This window comes from Buteo buteo, chromosome 15, assembly GCF_964188355.1.
Source record: "Buteo buteo chromosome 15, bButBut1.hap1.1, whole genome shotgun sequence".
NCBI classification, from domain to species: domain Eukaryota; kingdom Metazoa; phylum Chordata; class Aves; order Accipitriformes; family Accipitridae; genus Buteo; species Buteo buteo.
The window spans coordinates 11,445,697-11,466,689 of record NC_134185.1 but is presented as its reverse complement, the minus strand read 5'-3'; the positions used below and the strand labels follow the sequence as shown (position 1 = coordinate 11,466,689).

Here is a 20,993-nt window from a genome sequence, read left to right as displayed (position 1 = left end):
ACGACGGGTTAATGAGAAATGAGCCACTGTGTGAAGTGGGAGGAATATGGTTAGACGGCATAAAAGAAAATACAAGGACTGTGATGTGGACCCTGCATCAAATGAATAGGATGTCTCAAGGAAAAGGAAGAGGAAGCAGAGTCAAGATGGTATATAAAGAGAATGAGAGGAAGACAGCAAAAAAAAAGAAAATGAACAACAATGTGGGAATAGAACAACAGCAGAGGAAGAAAAGAGAATGCATAAAGACTAACATTTGGTCAACTACAACACCTCCGTTCCAGTCCCAAAGCACTAGACTGAAAGGGTTACCTTCCCACCCCATTCAGAGCTGTACAAAGGTCAAAACGTTGTCCTGTGTCTGGACTTGTCTTTTTAACAGGTGTCATGCTTGAAGTGCAGATCCAATAAAATCTAGCACAACACCAGTTATAAATAAGCTCTCCCATTCCCAGTATTAATAAAATTTGTGGGTACTATTTATTTTAAAAATATGCTTATAATATACAATTTTAAAGGCACCCCATGTAGCACATAATAGGACACTGCAAATTGGTTATATAATAAGTAAGTAGAAGAAAGAACAATATAAACAAGTGGTTTGCAGCCTTGACCCTATGGTGTTTCCTGCCACAATGAAAGTAAAAACACATGTTCCCTGACAACCATCAAGCACTTTGTCACTGCTGTTGGACATTTTGCTGCCTTAGGGCTTATCTACATGCAAAGCTACATTGGTTTAGCTGGGTTTAATTTGCTGCAAAGGGCTGTGTGAATTCTTACTTTGACTTAAATCAGACTGACTTCAGTTTAGCACAACAAATTAAGGGTCAGATAAAGCCTGAGTAACTCTGTTGATTAGGATAATCATGGTTCTAATCAATTGTTTACAATTATAGTGCTGCCTGCACTGGCAAAAGCTTGCTTTCTAGCAGCTTATCTTGATGAAGTTTTGCCTGATTCCTCAGACTGTTTTAATTGACTTAAATTGTGCCTGAATGGTCCTTAGGATCTGGTGTCACATGAGTTAAAGTAACCGAATCTTTTCTGCAGCTGAAGGCAGAATATATATATATATATATATAAAATGTTAAGTTCAGTGGGCAAGTGCTGGTTATTATAAATCTTTTTTTTCAATATTGCACTCAAACACAGGCACTTCTCAGCATAGAGATTAAGGCAGAAGCAGCTGTCTGAGTTCTGTGCGGGCACAGGGCATTCCAAACTAAACAAGTGCATCATACACATGCTGAGAGACACCCAGCGTTTCCTTCATTCAAAGCCTGCAAGAACAACTTTGCCTCAGTCTCCTGGGTGAACTGCTTGGTAAGAATACTTAAGACTGTTGCACAAACACAGGGGAAACTTATCTGCTTAGGGAAATGGAATGGAAATGAAGAATTAAATGAATGGAAAACCACCCATCATTATTCCAAAGAAGAGTGTCCACAGAAGGAGTTATACCGGTATAGTAATAGCAGGACAATTATGACACTGTAATAACATCAGTACTTTTCCCGAGCCTTGTTATGGAGAACCAGAACCGGCCTCAGCTTTAGAAAGGCTTGTCAGCATCCTCCTTACCAAGGAAATACTCCAAGTACTTCCTCTACAGAGGAAAAGGTAACAGCAGAGGAATCATTTTGCTATTTTTCGTAATTAGTTTTAGGCCAAGGCAAGTCAGGCAAACCTAGGGTGAATTCCACCTAATTGTTCCAACATCGTCATGAGCTATCTGTCACAGAAAGCAGATTACTAATTACTATTTCTATTTTTGTTGGGCAGAAGGGCTCTGCTAGGTCACCCTGCCACCCAAAACCTCAGTTACGCTAAGAGCAGCACAACCATATTGCCAGCACAGACATCAGATTTGTGTTTAGGCTGACTGGATGCTGTTATGGCTTAATTAAAAATATACACCACACATGGAACATGCAAAGCAAAAAACCTGCTTCCAAATGATAGTAAGGTTTGGTTTGGGTTTTGGGGTTTTTTTTAACATCATCAAGAGAAAGGCTAGTTTATATTTTGCAAGACAATCAAAAAAGCACCAAAGTGTTGAAGTTTTTAAGGGCATATTCCTCATTTTACCTTCCAAAGACAACCTGTCTTTACGTTCACGGTTAAATTAACAGGATTAGGTACAGAAAAGCCCAAGGTTACATGTATATGGGGGCCCACCAAGCCCTGTCGGCTTTTCCCCTGGGCTGAACTGCGACGCAGTTCCTTTCAGTCAGGAAGCCGACCAGGAAAGACCTCCGCGCTTCCCACCAGCGGCTCTAGCTCTTTGAACCTCCTCCCTCACCGCCCTCCTGAAGCGAGAAAGCCCTTTACGCAACTGCAAGGAAACCGGCCGGTTACCCCGAGACGCAGCTCCCGGCGCCGTGAGGCCTTTCCTGCCGTGCCCTCAGCTGTCACCTCCACCCGCTTCCCACCCCCCGACTCCCGCACGCCCCCTGCTCTGCCCTCGTTCACTTTGCCCTTATTTCACACACAGCCGCCGTCGGACCCTCTCAGCGCCTGGGGTAAAGGCAGGCAGCCCTCACCCTCCATCCCCTCCCCGGCCGCAGCCGGCCAGCCCGCGGGGGGCCTAGCGCGGGCGGCAGGGCTCTCTTCCCCCTTTGTGTCTCCGGGACCTAACGGGAGACCCGTCCCCCTTTCCCCGGGGCCGCGCCGCTCCCTCAGCTGAGCCCCGCGGAGGACCATCGCCGCCCCGCCGCAGCCCCGTCCTTTAACCCGCACCCCGCACCGCAGCCTCCGAGGGGGGATTTAAATCAGAACCCGGAAGCCGGGGCGGGCGGCGCGGGGCACGGCGGGATTTGTAGTCCAGCCGCCCCGGCGGGCTTCCCGCCGCCGAGCCGCGGGGCCGGGGCGGGGAAACCACCAGTCCCCTGAGCCTCTGCGGCCGCCACCGCCCCAGGAACGCAGGCGCAGTGCGGGGGGCTGGTTTTTGAATCCGCGGCGTTGTTATTGACGCCATATTGCTGGTGTGGGAGTCACAGAGGGAAGCGCCGCCGCCGCCGCCGCCCGGGCCCCGCCGCCATCGCTCGTCATCGGCGGCCCCGGACCGGGTAGCCGGGCCCGGCCCCGCGCCCCTCGGCCCAGCTCCCGCCCCGCCACCGGCCGCGGGCGGAATTTGGCCCGGCCAGGGCAGGGCGGCCGGCGGAGAGCGGGGGGGGGGGGGATCCAGCCGGCCGAGCCGGAGAGCCCGCCGGGGGGGGGGGCCGGGGCCGCTCCCCTGAGAGAGGCCGACAGGGTAGGCGGCGGAGGCCCTGACGCAGCTGCCCCCTCCTTTCCCTGCCGCCCTCCCTTCCCTCCCCCCCAGCCCGCCCCAGACAGCGGGGAAGGCGCCTCTGGGCAGGGCCGGCTGCCACCGCCGTCTCCCCTGCCCCTCGCTCCGAGCCCCCTTCCTCCGCGCCGCCGCCGCCCCGCGCCATGGCTTGCGGCGCCACTTTGAAAAGGACTCTGGATTTCGACCCGCTGCTGAGCCCGGCGTCCCCGAAGCGGAGGCGATGTGCGCCATTGTCAGCCCCGGCCTCGGCCGCCGCCTCCTCCTCCTCCTCCTTCGCCGCCGCCTCCCCGCAGAAATACCTGCGCATGGAGCCCTCGCCCTTCGGAGAGGTGTCGTCCCGGCTCACCACAGGTGAGGGGAAGCGGCACCGCCGTGCCCGGCAGTCCCCCGGGGCCGGGGAATTGGGGGGGGGGGACCTCGGCGAGGAGGGGGGGGGGTGCGGAGGGCAGGGGGCCGGGAAGGCGACCGGGGCGGGGGAGGAGGAGGAGGACGAAGAAGAGGGGAGGGTTGGGTGGGTCTCGCGTCCCCTCTCCAGCCATTTTCTGTCGGGCTGTGCGGCTGGCAGCGGCGGGGGCCGGGGCGATCCCTGCTCGGCTTGGCACCGCCGCGGCGGAGACACAATAGAAATGGCCGTTTGCAGCAGGAGAGGGGGAGGAGGGACGGGGAGGAAGGGGGGGGGGGGCGGTTGAGCCGATGCGGGCGGGTGGCCATAGGAAAGGGGGTCGGGGGCGGGGGGGGACACACACGACGACTGGAGAAAGGGACCCGAGCGGGGGAAGGCGGGGGGGGAGGCTTGATCCGGTGCCGAGGAAAGGGGGAGGCTGGCTTTGCTCGCGTCGGGGACGGGCACGGAGGAATTTTTTTTTAAATTTTTTTTTTCCTCCTCTTTTGCACGGGTGCCTAGATGTGGCAAGGAGAGCCGCAGGGGCGAGTCAAGCTGCGGAAACGCCGAGGGGGAGGGCGGTGGGGGGGGTGTCCGTCGTGTCCGCGGGGGCGGGGATGGGGCTGGGGCTCGCCGCCGGCCGGCGGCCGCAGCCCCTCTCGGTGGGGCCCCCATCGATCCCTCGCAGCCATTATCGGTGGGTCGAGCTTTGCCCGAGCCGAGGCGGCGGCACCTCCTCCCGCTGCTCAGACATCGGGGAAGGGGGGGGCCGGGGAGGGAGGGAGGGCGGGGAGCGCGGCCTGTCATCAATCACCCGCAAAACGCCAGTGGGAAAAGGCAAAAGCAGATAAAACAAAGGGGCTAATTCCGCTTCCAGGCCCTTAATGCGTGTCACCGTCCCGGGTGACCCGTTCTGTGGCATCCTTAAAGTTTCGTAGGAAAACCGAGCGATGAAAGCGATTGTGTGCAAGGGTGAGAGTTGCCTTTAGGGCAGATAAAATGGAACCGGGCCGTCTCCTCGTCTCGGAGGCGTCGGGCGAGAACGAAACCCTTTTATATCCTTGGCGTGTGAGAGATGGGTCAACCGGTGGCCCTAAAAGCTTCAGGTCTGCTTGTGTAATTGTTGTCAATTAAAAAGCAACCGAGTTCCTTCTACCGGCGAGTGGGGAGAGAAGAAAGGAATGAATCTTGGCTGGGGACGCAGGGTTGATTGGCCCTCGCTACGGTTAGTCTAGTGGGTAGCTTCCAGTAATGCACTTAAGAACGGTTAAGCTCGCAGCCATGAGTGGCTGTAGCGCTGAGGTATGGATCTGTGTCGTCCTTTGTGTGCAGGGAAAAAGCCCTCTGCAGTTGTTGCAGCCGAATTCCTTCTGCTGTTGCGTTCGGTACTCCCTTTTATACAAAAGTTGGCCCCGGGTTACTGCTGGTATTGCCGAGCAGTAAGTTTGAATGTGTTTTCAAATTGCCATCTCCTCCATGTAGGACACTGCCTTGTTTTGGTATTCTTGGTTCCGAAAACTGTACAGCAGAATACGGGTTTTTTTACAGGTTTTAGTCAAATAATAAAAAACTGCTATGGAGGAAATATATAGGGGGCATACAAAGTACTTAAACTTGGCATCGGTGCCTTGGTATTTTTTTTGAACCTCTAGGAAAGATCTTGAATGAGTCAGCGGTCTGGGATGAGAGTAGTGATGGATGGCACTCCCTGGTACAGTGAGGCATTACATATGCTTTGAGAGAGATGTTCAAAATCGGAATTCATTTGATTCTTTTTAGGAGATAAGTGTTGCTTCATTGCAAGGATTTCTTTTGGCTTGTTTCTTTGGGATTTGGAGAGCTTAGGTTATGAATATTTAATATAAATATTGTCTGGCCAGTAAATGTGTATTGCTGAAAGGAGAGAAATCAACAGAATTTTCAGCAGAGATAACCTACAGCAGTATTTGAGGTAATACCTAAACTCCTATCTTAATGATTCTGAAGGTCTTAAAAACTGAAATGTTACTGGAATTGAGGAAATACAGGCATCATCTTCCCTTGAGAAAATCAGAGGTGCAGGTGGTAACCCATGTGAAAAGGTGATTCTGTACTGACAAAGGTGTGTTTTACGTAAGCCATTTGTATAGTACAAAAAGTGAAGAGTGAAGGACACTACATCAAAATGTCTCTTACAGCACTTGAATGCTCCTGAGCAAAACTTGAAGCATTTATAAATTGTGCACATTTACACGAGTTTTGCTTAAAAGCTCCCTCTGTGGTTTCTTTTACAAGAAAAAAATCTTTATACGGTGCTAGTGCAAATGCGACTGTTAAGCAGCTTGCTTAGTTTTTACTTTCAGTTGAATTTAGGGGTATTATGACATTGTGAATATTTCATTTCGACCATCAGGGAGCAAAATAGAGCTTATCATTTTAAAGGGGCCACTTGAAAGATTGTGTGGGATTCATCTCATCTAATTTTGTAAATGTACATCTGACCTAATAATTTGTGGGTTTCTTGATAGTCGGTTGGAAGAAACAGATGGTTTATTCTAGAGCTCTGACTTAAGATGAGGCAAAGTGTGCTGTAGAAATATGGATTGCTTTCCAGTGACTGTAAAATGAATTTACATGACTATTTCTGATGTAGATGTTTGCATTTGGGTCAGATAAATCTTGCTCTGTGTGCGAAAAGAATTCCAGTCTGATTTTAAAAGTGTTCCCAACTGAGTCACTATTTTGTTCCGTTTTTATATTGAGAAATTTAGTAACAATAGCCAGAATTCAGTTGACTTCACTTATGGTTTTCTCAGCATGTTACTGTAATGCTTAGGTTTCCGGCACTTAAAAAGTTTCTGTCTGAATTTTGTTTAATGAAAATTAATGGTCATATGAAATCAGAGCTCTGGATATAAAACTTGATGCTGATACTTTATTTTTCTTCTGATACTCCATCCTGGTAGTGCTTAACTTCACCCAGTGGAGGCTATATCAGCACCAGAACTTCTTAGTGGTTAATCATTTCAAAAATGAATTATCTGGAAGCAGAATACGGATTGATTGAGGCGGGTGCTGAGAACTAAGAATACAGTGTGGTAATCAGATGAGAAAACAGCTGTCTTTGTAGAGTGGTCATATACAAATAAATGATATGTCTGTCTGAGAGAGGGTAGGCTTATTCAAGATGAAATTTATCTCTCACAAGAGTGTTTTAATATTTTGTGGTTATTTGAACAGCTGTTAGGTCACTTCCAGTTTCTCAATGATTTTGGCAGCCAAACTGTAGTTGTGGCTTTACCATCTATATTTTCTGTGGAATTGTGCTTACTGGCTTGAGCATACTCCGAGTATGTTTGCTAATTTTTGTATACCACTGTTTGCATCTAGAATTATGTTTTCAAAACTGTGTCCACTATAACCTGTGCAGAACATATCTGCCTGGCATAAGACGGGTTCAATTTTGAAAGAGTGGCTCCTCTAAGATTAGTTTTCTACTGCTTGAATACTACAGAAGAGTTTTACTTTCATGTAAGTTATAGCTATAAATGAGACTGTTCTGTATGATAAGAATAACTGCACTTGGGTCTGGATGCCTGTGCATAGTGCATTGTACGTGTTCAGTTTCCTCTGAAGCCCTAAGGGTGCTGTCCTGTTCCGAAGCTGTTAAGTGAATTCTGGAGGGTGAAGGAAGGAAGCAGCGGAAGTATTTTTTCTGTTCTCTGCTGGATGTCTTAGAACTGTTATTTGCAGTTTTACCCTGATGAAATATTATATTCTGGGCAGAACTATGAATAAACTAGTTGTTTGTTAAATTCAAAGGCAGATCAGTGTTAGAAAGCCTGCATGTCTGGATATTTCTACAGTGGGAAATACAGTCCAAAGAAGTGGAGGAGGGGTGGAGGAAGGAGAGAAAGCATTGACCCTAGGGATTGAAATCTCCTAATTCATGGTACCTAGTAACCGAGAAGACAAACTTCCATAGTCCTCATCCAAAATCAGAAGTTAACTTGCACCTAGAACTTTGTAGAATCAAAAAGAATGTTGTATTTTAAAAGTTTGCAAAATTGCTTAAAAATCCACAAACTTTTGCATCTGCACATGCAGTTTTTCCTCCATCTGAAACATTCATCTGCCTCAACGCTTCACCAGCAACTAACGTTTTCAAACCAAAAATTGTAGTGGGTGGGGTTGCTGAGAAAGTCCTTCAAGTCAGGTCACTGGTTGCAACCCAAGCAGAGATAATGTCAAAAGTTTGATGGAATATGGAAACTCTTGAATTTATGCAGTATTTAATGATTAGTATGCATAATTGGTGTTTGCTGCTCTAATGGCAAGTGTATGGCAAACATCTCTAGTTAAAGATGGCAACTAGAGTTGATTGTGAGAGTCCCTCTCTCATGGAGGACTCTTTACAAACAGAAAGTAGACAAATTTGTCTTTAATATATACCTTTTTCTGTCACAGAATATTCTAGGAATAAAAATTGGTTCTAATTAACACAAATTTTCAAGATTAATGCAAGAAAATAACTTTGACCTTTTTGAATAGGAAGAACTGTTAGTCTTCCCTATAGGCTGTCCTCCTGTGACCTTTCAGTTGCCCTCTTGAGCAAGCTTAACTACTTCTGTCTGATAACGTGGTCAGACAGTGGCCAGTACAGGTTTGGCTTTTAAATGAACAGATCTGCTGGCTTTGGAATGTGACATATTAGTAGTGCTGCATCTCTTTCTGCTTAATTTCTGTTTTGTTAACATTTATCCACATGTGTATTTATGGCTAAATTATCTTGGCAAGATGCCAAGTTTCTCATTGTGCTCCAGTATTGCAGAAATCATTAGGATTTTAAAAAACAAAACATTCCCACCCCTTAAAAAAAAAAAACAACACAAAAAACCCCAGCACATAATGGCTGCATCTGGACTTGATAATTTAATTTATATGAGAAATTTCTATATAGATGCCTGTGGTGACTATAAATGTTAAATACCCTTGGTTGTAGATGTCATAAAATGTTGAAGCAGTTTTTTGTTTCAGTGGCAAGTCTGATAAATGCAATGTGACATTTTTTTATGTGCAGAGAAAAATCTAATTGCTGTGTCTAATACATTTTGCACTGCTTGATTTATTTTTCATTCCTCAACCCCTTGATCAGGAGAACTGGGATTTCCTGAAATAACACATTTGCAGAATGAGCTAATGCATATGTGAGCATACAGCTTGTTGTGGGAGAACCAGAACCTTCATCAGCCTGAGACCTTGACTAATTGGATCTTGTGAGGTGGCCAGCGCTGTGCCACAGAGTCCATTATGAGCTGCTTCTGTCCGTTCTGTAGCTATAGACGCTGGTTGTGAAGTGTGAGTGTGTACCGGTTACCAGTGTTCTCTCTGGCTTAGAGCATGCTCCTCTGAGGTGAGCATGATTTCCAGAAGTGTACGTTCTATTGCTGAAGTCTAACAGACCATGCCTAATTAAGAAACATAACTGGACTGACTGATGTCTGTGACCAAAGCGAGAGAGTAAGAGGAATATCTGGATTATTTTAATTTCTGACTGTGCCTGTGGATTCCCTGGTTGAATAGATAGAAAAAGCGAAGAATGCTGTTACCCATTGCTCTGCTGCAGCCCTGCCCTTAGGGGAAGCTAGCTTCTTAAAATTAGTCTGGTGGGGACACTACAACTAGATGTTGAATAAGGGTGATGGCCTAATGGAAGTCTTACAAATTTGAACTAGGACAATGAAGCAGTTTTGCTTTAACAGGAGCTGAAATCCCTGATGATGTATGCAGTTGACATCAGGATAGCATTTGATTGATTCACTTAGAATAAATCTCAGGCATGGTTCAGGTTTGAATACATATGATTAATGGTGACATTGCAAACTGAAACCTGAGCTTTAGGTTCCATTTCGGGCCAGGAAAACTGCTACTCTGATTTCAGTCTATTGAGTCACCTTCCTACATGTTTTGCCAAAGTTCCCTTCAGCTAAATGAGAGAAGCTAGGAACTGAGATGAGAGATTGCTAGTTTAAAAATCAAGCCAAAAAAAAAAGGGGGGGGAATCCTTCAGGGGAAGCAGTCGGCACCTTCATAGTCGATAAGCAGTTATTAAAATGGAGAAAATAATTGTTTGCCTTGTTACCTTTTCAAGTTGAACTGCTGTTTCCCTTGTACATAATTTCTAGGTAATTACAGGTCAGGATGAAGTAATTAGATGACAGAACTTTGAAAAAGAATAACTTGCCTTTTTATCATGAATGAAAGGAAGTAAGAAGAAGACATCACTCCTTGGAAATGAGTATTTGGCTTTGTAATCCATTAGTGTGACAGATCATGTTTCAGATGTCAAACTTGAATTCTGATTTGTCCCCTTGGCATTTCATCCTCTCTTCATTGGGTGTGAAAGCAGCTGAACCGTGAAATCTTGGTTCCCTGAATCATATCTCAGGTTCTGAAAGAAGACTGGTGTGAACGCTGTCCTTCATCTTAATGCAATATTTCATGAACGTATGTACTCAGCTTCATGCTCTTAGTACACAGAGCTCCAGATAAAAAGAGAGTATCTGTGCATTTCATTATATTCAGGTGTATTTGACTGAATCCCCTATGCCTTTAGTGGTCATGGTGAGACCGTAGCAGTCTCTGTCATTCTTCATCTTAGCCTTGAACCTGAAGGAGAGGGGGGCGTTTAATACAGGCTTGTGTAACTGGCTGGGATTCAGAGTCATCTTTTGAAATGTCATTTATGAAGTACTAATTCATTTCAGTGTGTTAGGAGTGTGGCTTTTTCTTGCTACCACCCTAGATGCAGCAAGCCTAATTCTCATGTTCAGTGCCTCTGCCTGGTGTTTCCTGTTAGCTAGCTCTGTGCCTTCAGAGGTACCAATAACCAGTAGGAAACACTGAGCACAGGGGCTAAAGTGAAATTAAAAAGAAACTGAGGATAGGCCACGGTGGTGTATGTTTGATCATATTAAATATATTCCTTTTGTCATCTCATAAATGAAATTACTGCCTGATGTACAATGTCTGATTTGAACTTAAGCACCTATAAGGTGGATGCAAGTCTTTATTTAAAACTTCTAATGAGTTCTAATACATATGAGGCAAGTTCTCACTTCAGTTCTATAGAGAAGCTCACTTAGATTTTCTTTAATGAGTGTACTTTCAGATTGTGGATTTTTATATGTATAAAATAATTTGTTAATTAAATGCATGTCATTGCTGAAAAAGGCAATTTGGGCCTCCACATTGCAGAACACATAAAAAACCCTGTCCTGTGTTTGACACTAGTTAAATGCACATTTTAATTCAGTTGTCAACTGCAGAGAGAATAGTCAGAGCTAATTGGAAGTAAGGGAGGTTAAGAAACTGAACTTGAAAAGGCAGGAAGGTTTTCTGGAAGCAAAACTAGGTTGGAGAATGAGATCTGCTAACTCTAAGCTTTGTTTAACTAGGCCAGAGTTTTAAAGGGCTTTACAGTTAGATGTCTGCCATATAGGTGTTTTGCAAAAGTTGTCTGGTTTGCACTGCTTTAATATTTCATGGCTTCTTTCAAGGGCTAAGATGCTATAAAAACTATTCTGGACAGGATCTGTTTGTTCATCAAACACACTTTTGTGGATTTATTAAGCAAAACTGTAAATGCCAGAAGTAACTTGGTGCATTTAAACAACTTTTCTTACTCTCCTAGGTTGCTTAAAAAAAAAAGGACAAAATAATTCAATTTGCTATTCAGATTTTCATTTAAAATCAGTCATAAATATTTGTAAACTTACATTTCACTTCACAATGAAGTAGTTTTGTTTAAAGGCGAAGGTTTTATGCCACTGTATGTTAATAAAAACGTCTACTCAGTCTTTGCTGCTGCAAAAATGTACCTGCTTAATTTGAAGCATTACTAGTCTGATCATTCATGTGAGAAGTCGTTGAACAGTTCAGTGCTACATTAAACTTGTGTTTCTTGACTATTAATCTCCATTTTACAAATGGTGGAAATGGGGACGTATGAAACTTTCTCACAGTTATCTTGCCTACTAGCAGCACACTACTGAGTAGAGCTTGTAGTCCAGTTCTCTGTGCTGAGCAATAATGCCTTAAATCTCGTAAGTTAGACTAAGTAGAGGAATACCAGTTACCAAAGCAGCTTAGGTACACGCTCAACAAGTGTTCAGTAAGGACTTCAGATTTCAGGCTTTTTTCTCCTGGTAGCTGTTTGCAATGTAGACAGTGTATTGTCATGTTTAAATAGTCCCCTTCTCCACCAGCTTTGCTTAGTTTTATACCTTTACCTGAAGTTATAGTAATGCAAATTGTCAGAAGTGGTTTTGTCAGGACAGGGATCTCCCAATGTATCCGTTGGTGGTATTTCTTGAGATTTTTGATTTTCAGAGCAAGATTTGAAGACGGAAAGTTAAAAAGTGTTTCCAGATTAGAAGTAGATGAAATTACTGTAATACCATTGAGACTTCTCTGTCTGCAATTCAATATAATTTGGAATAGAATTATTTATCCTTGGTGCACAAATCTTAATTTTCTATCCCAGTTGTTACTGTTTTCCCAAAGTCAGTACCCGATTTCTCCGCCTCCCCTCCCTGTTCCCCACCCCCTGCTGCTTTTGCTCCTTCTATTCTGGCTGGTATTTTAACATTTTCTCTGAATCATTCCTATGTAATTTGCAGGGGTTGTTAGGGAGGAAACCTGGTCGATAATTGTTGTTTCAACTCTTGCAGTTTTATCCATTGACCAGAGTCTGTTTAGGTTTTTTTTCTTCCTTAATGATTTTGGTGGTTAATGTGGTTTGAGAATGTTTCTGCAAAAACATAATATAAAGAAGAGCTGTAGAGAAGATTTTTATCAAAGTTGTTACTCCTGAAATTTGGCTGATGTTTTTGCAGTTCATATGGAATTTGGAAAGTATGCCCAAGACCAAGCAGTCATAGTGAAGGATGCACATGGTCTATTACATTCTTCAGTTAATGTAAATACAGTGTGAATGTTTGCAGTCATGTTTCTCATAGCATAGACATGCTTTAGGACAGATGTTATCTTAAGGGCTAATTTGGTTCCCACTCAAAATTATGCAGTATTGCTTTAGCTAGAACAGCACTTGATTCTGAGGGAAAGTATCATTTTACTACCATAATGCTGTTGAATAAAAATGTTGCAGGGCCATTATCTGACTGATGCAGTGTGTATGTATGTGACAAATTCTACATGGGATTCTGTTTAATTTTGGAAGCCTGACTGCATCTTGGTTTAACCTGGTTTATGTATTTCTGTACCACGCTGGAGTGTAGTATGTATCTTGCCCTATAAAAAGTATGAATCCTCTAGCCACCCTTGAGTACTTTTTTCCCCACTTTCTCATAGTTTCCTTCTATTCATTTCCCTGCTGTGCTTCTTTATTATGTCCTCTGCATTTGCTGCTTCTTTGAACCAAGTTATTGATCTCCCTTTATGGAGTTGAAAATTGTACAAGCACTGTAGGCATGGAACTGAAAAGATGTAAACTGCAAGGCCTTCGTCAGTGGTCAAAATCCAAACAAGATGCTTCTTTGCAGAAAATACTGGTATTCCTCTTGACTGGAAATGGTTTCCTCTCTTTTTATAAATTGAAAGCCCCCAGACTGACTTACGGAATTGAAGAACTGCCATAATAGTTAAACCTCTGAACTAGGAATTGGCAAATGTTTGCTTCTGCTTGGTCTAGCATAGGCTTCAGCCACTGAGTGAATAAGCTGGTAGTGAAGTTACTTGCTTAGCATGGTTGTTCAAATATGGAACCTCAATAGCGTACTGTTCACAAACCTGAAAATTAGTCAAGAAGTTTTCATGGTATTGTATTGGCAAAATGCCAAACAGAATCGGGAAGGTACTGAGTGGAGTCCTTTGCAACTCTGACATGATCACATGGATTTGTATGTCTCTGAGTTTTGGAAAGCTGTCTTTGCCAAAAGTCTAGAAATCTCAGTGGAAGCCGATCCTGTAGGGAAACTTTAAAAATGCATTCGAGCATTTGAAGAATTCTCATAAAGAGAGAGTCTTCAGAAGTCTCTTTCTGTGAAGGTCTCCTGTGAAAAATAGAAAATGGCTTTTTGTTTGTTGTTTTTTTCTTTAATATTTTACATTGCCAGAGGCTATGCAGTTAAGGCACTGATGCACCTGAGAGCCTTTTGGTACATGAAATTTCAGAGAGAAGGCACGCAGGATTGGTTGATAGTTTTATTGCAAGGATTACTTTTTTACCTGTAATTCTACAACAGAGATTAAATGATTAAAAGCACTTACTGTATTTTATTCAGTGCAATCAAATGCTGAACTATGTATTGCCATACTCATTTAAAAGAGACTACTGATCCATCCACTGTGTTTATTTGGATAGATCTGAGGCTGTCAAAAATGTTGTGGAAGGCTTTTGTATTTTGCCTGTCGATTTCCAATGCTTTGAGGTTTTAAGCAGTAGCTGCTTTATGCGTGTTCTGTCAAAATTGTGTTTTCCTGTTCACTTTGCTGTCTGTATGCCAGTAACTGTACAGAGAGGAATGATGTTTCATGTACATGTTTTATACTGGAGTCTTTTGTTACCCTTAACTGTATGAATGATAAAACACTGGGGGAGAAAGATGACTGCAAATTCAATGTATGAGGGGAAGATGATGAATACCAGTAGAAGTTCTATAGCCTGATTTTCATCTGTGTATATTGTATAATTGATAGTTCCTAAATTTTAACCTTATGCTGTTTATTTTTGTTAACAGTACTCTGGCACCAATACCTGACCTTAACTAACAACATTTTTGCTAGTGTTCTCCTGGTGAAAACAGTCTGGAGTTACCTTTCTTTTAGTTAGTTTCATTGTTTGTGTCTTCGGTAAAACGTGGTGTTTGCAGGCCATGTTTTAGGAGTCTAGCTTTTATTATCTGTTAATTATCTACAGTGTTTGGTGTTTGAGTGGAAAAAGTTAAGTGAAATGCTGAAATGTAATTATTTTAGGGTTAATTTTTTTTTATTTTTCTTTTAGAACAAATTCTGTACAACATAAAACAGGAGTACAAACGCATGCAGAAGAGGAGACACTTAGAAAATAGCTTCCAGCAGACAGATCCTTGTTGTTCTACTGATGCACAGCCACATGCATTTCTTCTTACTGGACCAGCTTTGCCAGGTACCCAGAAAATTCTGTGTAATTCCGCTATGTGTTTTTAGACTCTTGTTTGTGTAAATAATTCTCCCTAGTTATCTGGTGGTTTATGGCACCTTCTCATGAGTTACTGTTGGGTTTTTTTGGCAATACTAGCATTAATCTGGAAGATTGTAGCTTCTCATTTTAAAAATCAGTAGGACAGAAAGCTTGCGTTGTTCTCAAGAGACCATCCTGCATACTCTGCCACTGATATTGTAATAGGCTTTTGCAAAGCAGCTGTCTTTGCACAAATACAATATACTGTAATTTTTTTACATAAAATAGAAGCTTAAATTTGTAAATGACAGCTGCCATCTAAGTGGCGTTCACAGTGTTTGTGTAACACTCTTGGTGTTTTGATACCTGTGCGTATTATCCATTGTTACCTGTCTTCCTTTTGAGTGTCTAATTTTACTTTAGTAGTAATTAGAAGTGTTCAAATGGCAGAGAAAGACTTCTCCAAATGTTTTGTAAAGTTCTTTAATGTAAAAGATGTGAAGAAAACTGATAAAAAATGGTTCCGAACTACTCGTAAATATAAATTGGTGTGCCCAAATATTTAATCTTAGGTACTTCATCTGCAGCATCATCACCATTGAAAAAAGAACAGCCTCTGTTTACTCTCAGACAAGTTGGAATGATCTGTGAACGTTTGCTGAAAGAACGCGAAGAGAAAATCCGTGAAGAGTATGAAGAAATTTTGACCACAAAACTTGCAGGTATATTATAGTTCAAAATAACGTGTTGAGTTGGAAAGCTTAAAACTTTTTCTGATTTTTGTTACGCTGTATTTTTTTCTGACCTAATCTGATTAAGGAATGACTTTGCATACAGGACAGAAAAAAAATGATGTGTAGTCTCTTTGATAGGTTTTTTCTTCTATGCTGCCTTGGACAGAAACTATGACTCCTGGGTATTACTAATCAATGGAAACAGTGGTTTTATTTCAGATAGAACTTTCTCCTGCTATAATGTCTGAATTGATCATTTCCTCATTTTTTTTTGCCAGAAAGACTTTCTATTCTACTGGCTTAAGAGCTCTTTGTGAAGGACTTTTTTTCTTCCTGCTTGGGAACTGACTTCCTTTTTCTGGAATTTGGCAAGATGACAGTACCTAAGGTTTCCTTTTTTCTTCCCAGTACTGACCATTACACTGCTGCCAGCGGTGTTTGGTTATCTGCCTGAGCGTCAGTAGTTCAGCTGCATTTCTGATGCTCTGTGTTGAATTGTTGTATTTTGCACCATTCAGCTGATATTTTTGGCACCTGATGCCAACTTACCTTTCCATAAGGATCATGTTAATGTCAGCATTGTAAATATGACCTTTCTTTAGTTGTGGAAGTTCTCTACTTCATCTTGCTAGCATTTGAGCACCTAAATTCTGGTGCATTCAGAGGTAGGTGCCTTCACAGTATGATTTGGCATCTAATTTAATATTTAGTGTGATGATAATGAACATCTGACTGCATTCTTTGGCGGCAAACCTGCTTTTGAATACCCATGGCTGTTCTGCTTCCCACCTGAAAACACATCAGAATTAAAGTTTGCAGATCTCTTCAGGTGTGGGAACAAGACCTTCTGCAGGCATGCCCATGCAGAAAGTCGCCACACTTGTGTCAGGCTTGTGGGTGGCCTGTGACAGTACTGTCTCTGCACCTGAGCCTCTGTTCATGTTCTGTGCTTGCTGATCTGCCATTGCTATGTAAGAAGTTGCTATAGTTCTAAGTCCTTCTTAAATCTACATCTATTTACAACTGTAACTAGAGCTCTAAACACTTCTGTTGCTTTGGGCCTAATGTTCCATTTCTATGTTTTTCTTTTTAACCTGCTTCAGACTGATGAATTAGGACTCCATAGAGCTTTTTTCTTCTAATTTATTTATGTTAGGAATTGGGTCATTTCTTGCATTCTCTTAAATGCATTTCAGTTAGCAGTGATCATAATAACCGTTTGAAGACCAGATATATTCACATTTGTTCCAGACCCTTTCTGAGTGCAAACTTGTAGTTCTTTACAAGCAGGAGCCCCTCTGGCAAGTTCCTTATATGAGCTCCATCTGTCAGTCCCAAAGGGAACATTTTCTTTTTCGATTTTTGGGAAAGGAAGGGGGATGGTTTCTGTTTGGGGGGTTGTGGTTTACAGTGAGATGAGTTAGGTTTACTTGTTCTTGTGATGGTCGTCACCAAAAGAGCTATTAGAAAGATTGTGTTACTGCATCCCATATATCAAGCCAATAAATCTTTTTCAGCATTATGGGAATTTAGAAAGAGATTGCCAAAAGAATTTAGAAATGCCTTACATAGAAGGCCAGTTATGTTTTTCTCCTGACAGAATGATTATATCCCTTTCTGAACTTTGTACAATAAGGTGATACTCATTCTTACAAACTAGTGAAGTCAGTGGAAATGTAACTGGAAATTCTGTAATAAATCTCAATTGAATAGCTGCTTTCAAGTGACTTAACTGAATGTTTTGATCTCGGATATTTTCCTCGTTCATTTCTGAATCATGATTTTCTTATAGGCAGTTAGCCAGATACTGCCTTTTTTTTTCTTCTCCCATGTTCTTTGTGAGCAGAGTTGCATTTCATGCAGAGTGAGTGTTTGATAAGTGGAAAACTCAGATCACCATAATGCCCTGATTTTCCCTCCTGTGTCTGTTACCTGAAACTGCTGTGTTAGCATAAACTTGGGTTTGCAAGACCCTTTGCAGATTTTAAAACCAGAGAAGGAGTATAAGGGTTAAGTTAGACTTCAGTTTGAAAGGTTTTCTAGAACCTGTTTGTGAAAAACAGCTTTTTATACTAAAGGTCAGATTGTAGAGTATGGTAATCATATTTGTATTCGTGTCATTTAGCCTCCTTTTGACTTAAAATAGTTACAACATGATAAGGGATGCCAGTGATGTAAATATCTTTACAAGTGTTCACTTAAATTTTCAAGTAATTCACTGTAGGTCGCTCTTACCTTTGGATTGCTTAACTTTCTGAATCCGAACGCCACAAGAGGGGATTTTTAGTAACCATGGATTCTTTAAATTTCCAAAGCCCTAGTTTTCACAAAGATGATGCAGTGGTGTATGTTGACTTAAAGCTTTAAAGAAGAAAGCTTGCATGTTGGTTTCTGGCCTTTAATACATAGGTGTAGGAAAAGTTCTAGTTGCTGTTATTTTTGGAAATGGTTTCTGGGGAAGAGATCCTTCAATCTGCTCTTTGTGATATTCTGTTGTTTGGCTAAGATCCTCACGTGGCTGCTGAAAAGCCATCAGTCAGAACTACAGTGAACAGAGGTCCCGCTTGTGGGCAGAGGGGAACTGGCTGCTGTGACCCTGGGCCCCTTCCGTCAGGGATGAATGTCCTTAGATCCTTGGGTCAGGTCCGTACTTTGGGCTGCTGCTGCTCTACTTGCTGATTACTGATACCCTGTTTACTTCAAAGGTGAAGCTCATCCCTGCAAGAGGATGGGGACTTTAATGGGGCAAACCTGTGGGACTAGGAACCACTACAAATCTAACTGCATTTTTGGTTGAAGATTGCCTTCTTTGACCTTGCCCTTTTCTCAGAACACCCCACATTGCTGCACATGTATTTTTCCACAAGGGAGGAAGGGGAATGGAGAGGAGCGGCATCTGGTAGATATTACTCTCCTTGTTCAATTTCCTAATTCTGAAAGGTGATATCCTGCTGATGAGTGCAATATTAAAACTGAATAAAATACTGCGAATGTATTTGTATGTATGCGTGTATAGAAAGAATAATCTTTCTGGGAAATAACTGCTTAGTTCAAAGCCAAATTAGTATGTTTGATATCTAAATTTCAGATTACACAGTAACTGTTTTCATGAAGTCCACAGTCAACTATATGTCTCCTATTGTGGCTACTTTTATGACTGGAGTTAGTCAAGTGTTAGTCACTTAGCATTTCATCCTTTTAGTTTGTTGTTTGCTTTTGATTTTCTGGTGGTCACCAAAAAGAATTTCTAACTCCGTAGCAAGTCCCTTTCCTGTACTTCTGTGTTTCCATTTCATCAAATTAATATTCTTATATCTGGTAGTGATAGGAGCACAGAGGAGTTATGTTTCCAACCCTAGCACTGACCTTAATGCTGTGTTTGCTTAACTACTCTGCCCCCATTATGGAACTCTAAAATGGGCACACCTGATTACTTCAAAGTACAGTGTCTGATGCTTAGCAGGTGTTAGGTATATTGAGGTCTTTGTGTATGTGCAGCATAATTCTTTTTGAACGTATTACTGTCTTTCCCGTTACAGAAGTTTGTAAGGGAAAGTCTTTTAATTAAGGGGACGTGTGCTGCATTGTTCTTGGGGTTGAAAAGGAAATAGCAGCTATGAACTGTGTAAAGTCACTTAAAACTTTGCTAGTGGATGCGTGTTTAACTTACATGATTTCTATGTGCAAAAAAGTAGCCTTGAATATTTTCAGCTTGAGTTAAAGTTGGTATACTCACACTTCTAATGCTTCATGCTTGCAGAACAATATGACGCATTTGTGAAGTTCACGCATGATCAAATCATGCGACGATATGGAGAACAGCCTGCCAGTTGTGAGTATCTATTTCTTCTGGTTCCTATAGCAGTGTTAAATTACCAAATGTTCAATAATTTAAATGGCCATTGTTTGTTGTTAAGCTTCAGCTAGGCCCCGGGTTACTATACTTTAAATTGGTAATATGGAAGACCAAGGTTGAAAGGAATACGTGAGATAAAATGCAGCTTTTGTTTAAAACGTCTAGAACTGTCTCCCATAACATGCTGGTTTTTTGTTTTTGAAAGCAGGTTTTGATATTGCCATAGGAGGTTTGTGATAGAGCTGGCATTTGTTAACTCCATCATTAACTGTTGTTTTTTGTCTCTTTCCAGACGTTTCATGAATCACACTTTCTGCATATGTGGGCTGCCCTATACACCCTGTTTTATTGTTGCAAGCTGTCCCAGTAAAGACTTGCAGCAATGCCATATTTTTTCCCCCTGTGAACACAGGTTATTTCAAGCTTTTGTCAGTGGCAACCACTCTTATGCAGCAACTGGTTTTGGAGTGCTCCCTGATGTCAGTACCACCTGGATGTGGACCTTTGCTACCTGTAATAATACCAGTGGCCTCATTTGCTGTATCATTACAATTTGGCTTCTTATGTTAATAAGTTTGAAAAAGTAAAGGATTAAAGCTGGTGTTCTAGAAGTTGCCCTTCACTGGTTGTGTAAATAAAAAATGTAGAATGACACTTCTGACTGAAGTTAGTGTGGTTTTCATAACTGTGCACTACAACAAAGCTGTAATCACAGTTAAGTTAGAATGTAATCCCAGGACAATTTTAAGCAAATAGCCCACAGTACTGCCTGTGAAATAGTGAAGGAGGGCATTTCTGTATTCCATGACTTTTTTGGGGGTTAAGAATGGGTTTATATGATTTCTCATTTTTGTAGTTTTTATTTATTCTATCAGTCTTTAACAAATGTTTATTGCTGCAATTTTTCAGTGTATCATTGTTTTACTGCCCTTGTAGTACTGGAATTTAGTTGGAAGAATAAAACATTTACTTCTAATCTGTTTGTTTTTAATATGCAGGTGGAACTTTTGCTGTGTATGAATAAACTTAAATCTGAGTGTTTAAATGAAAACTTTATTTACTAGCAATAGTGGGTGGGTCAGAATTTTCAATCCGGAGAACAAGGTGGATGAAAATCTCAGGTAATTCTTCAGAGGCAAAGAAATCTTCCTTAAATTGGCTATATTGTTTCCTGTTGTGGAAGCATGTTTGGTACAGAACTGGCAAGGAAATGTTGATTTAACTTGCTGCAGCTGACTCAAACAGCTGCGCTTTCCTTCAGATTTAAGTGACACATCAGAGGAAATCTGTTCATGAGATAGAGCAGGCGCTTGCACCACAAGCTGGAACTACATAGGTATTGGAAGAGCTAAAGGTGTGTGATCTTTGTGTTCAGGGTTGAGGAGTTTGTTGTTGGTTGCATTCAGCTGTTTCCAGATGGCTGTGTCAGTGCTGGCTGCTGCTGTCTGTGTGATTCTGAGTCTCTAGGTGTGAATTACTGAAAAGTTACTATGTGGCAAGTCCAGATCTGTGTGCTGTGGGGTAGAAGTATTGCTTACTGAATTACTTGGGTTATCTGCTTTGGGGAC

At 42.2% G+C, this 20,993-nt stretch overlaps 1 protein-coding gene across 2 annotated transcripts; it reads left to right on the top strand.

Annotated features, from left to right (window-relative positions):
• Window positions 1–2,969: 2,969 nt before the first annotated feature.
• On the top strand, window positions 2,970–20,401 carry AKIRIN2 (akirin 2). Of its 2 annotated transcripts, none has more exons than XR_012653047.1 (5): window positions 2,970–3,643; window positions 14,677–14,820; window positions 15,408–15,557; window positions 18,275–18,468; window positions 19,330–19,401. XR_012653047.1 is itself a non-coding variant. In XM_075046589.1 (5 exons), the coding sequence occupies exons 1-5, from the start codon at window positions 3,436–3,438 to the stop codon at window positions 19,726–19,728; spliced, it is 585 nt and encodes a 194-aa protein (XP_074902690.1). In that variant the 5' UTR covers window positions 2,972–3,435; the 3' UTR covers window positions 19,729–20,401. The 2 variants fall into 2 exon arrangements, 1 of the variants encoding a protein (XP_074902690.1); XM_075046589.1 differs by lacking the exon at window positions 18,275–18,468 and adding an exon at window positions 19,718–20,401 and having other exon boundaries at window positions 2,972–3,643.
• The last annotated feature ends 592 nt before the right edge of the window (window positions 20,402–20,993 follow it).

Bases quoted from the DNA above. Each gene is read 5' to 3' on its own strand.
- AKIRIN2 (XM_075046589.1), top strand. From the start codon at position 3,436: ATGGCTTGCGGCGCCACTTTGAAAAGGACTCTGGATTTCGACCCGCTG. The intron at 3,644-14,676 runs GTGAGGGGAAGC...TTTTTCTTTTAG, and splicing joins GTCGTCCCGGCTCACCACAG to AACAAATTCTGTACAACATA. The intron at 14,821-15,407 runs GTACCCAGAAAA...ATTTAATCTTAG, and splicing joins TACTGGACCAGCTTTGCCAG to GTACTTCATCTGCAGCATCA.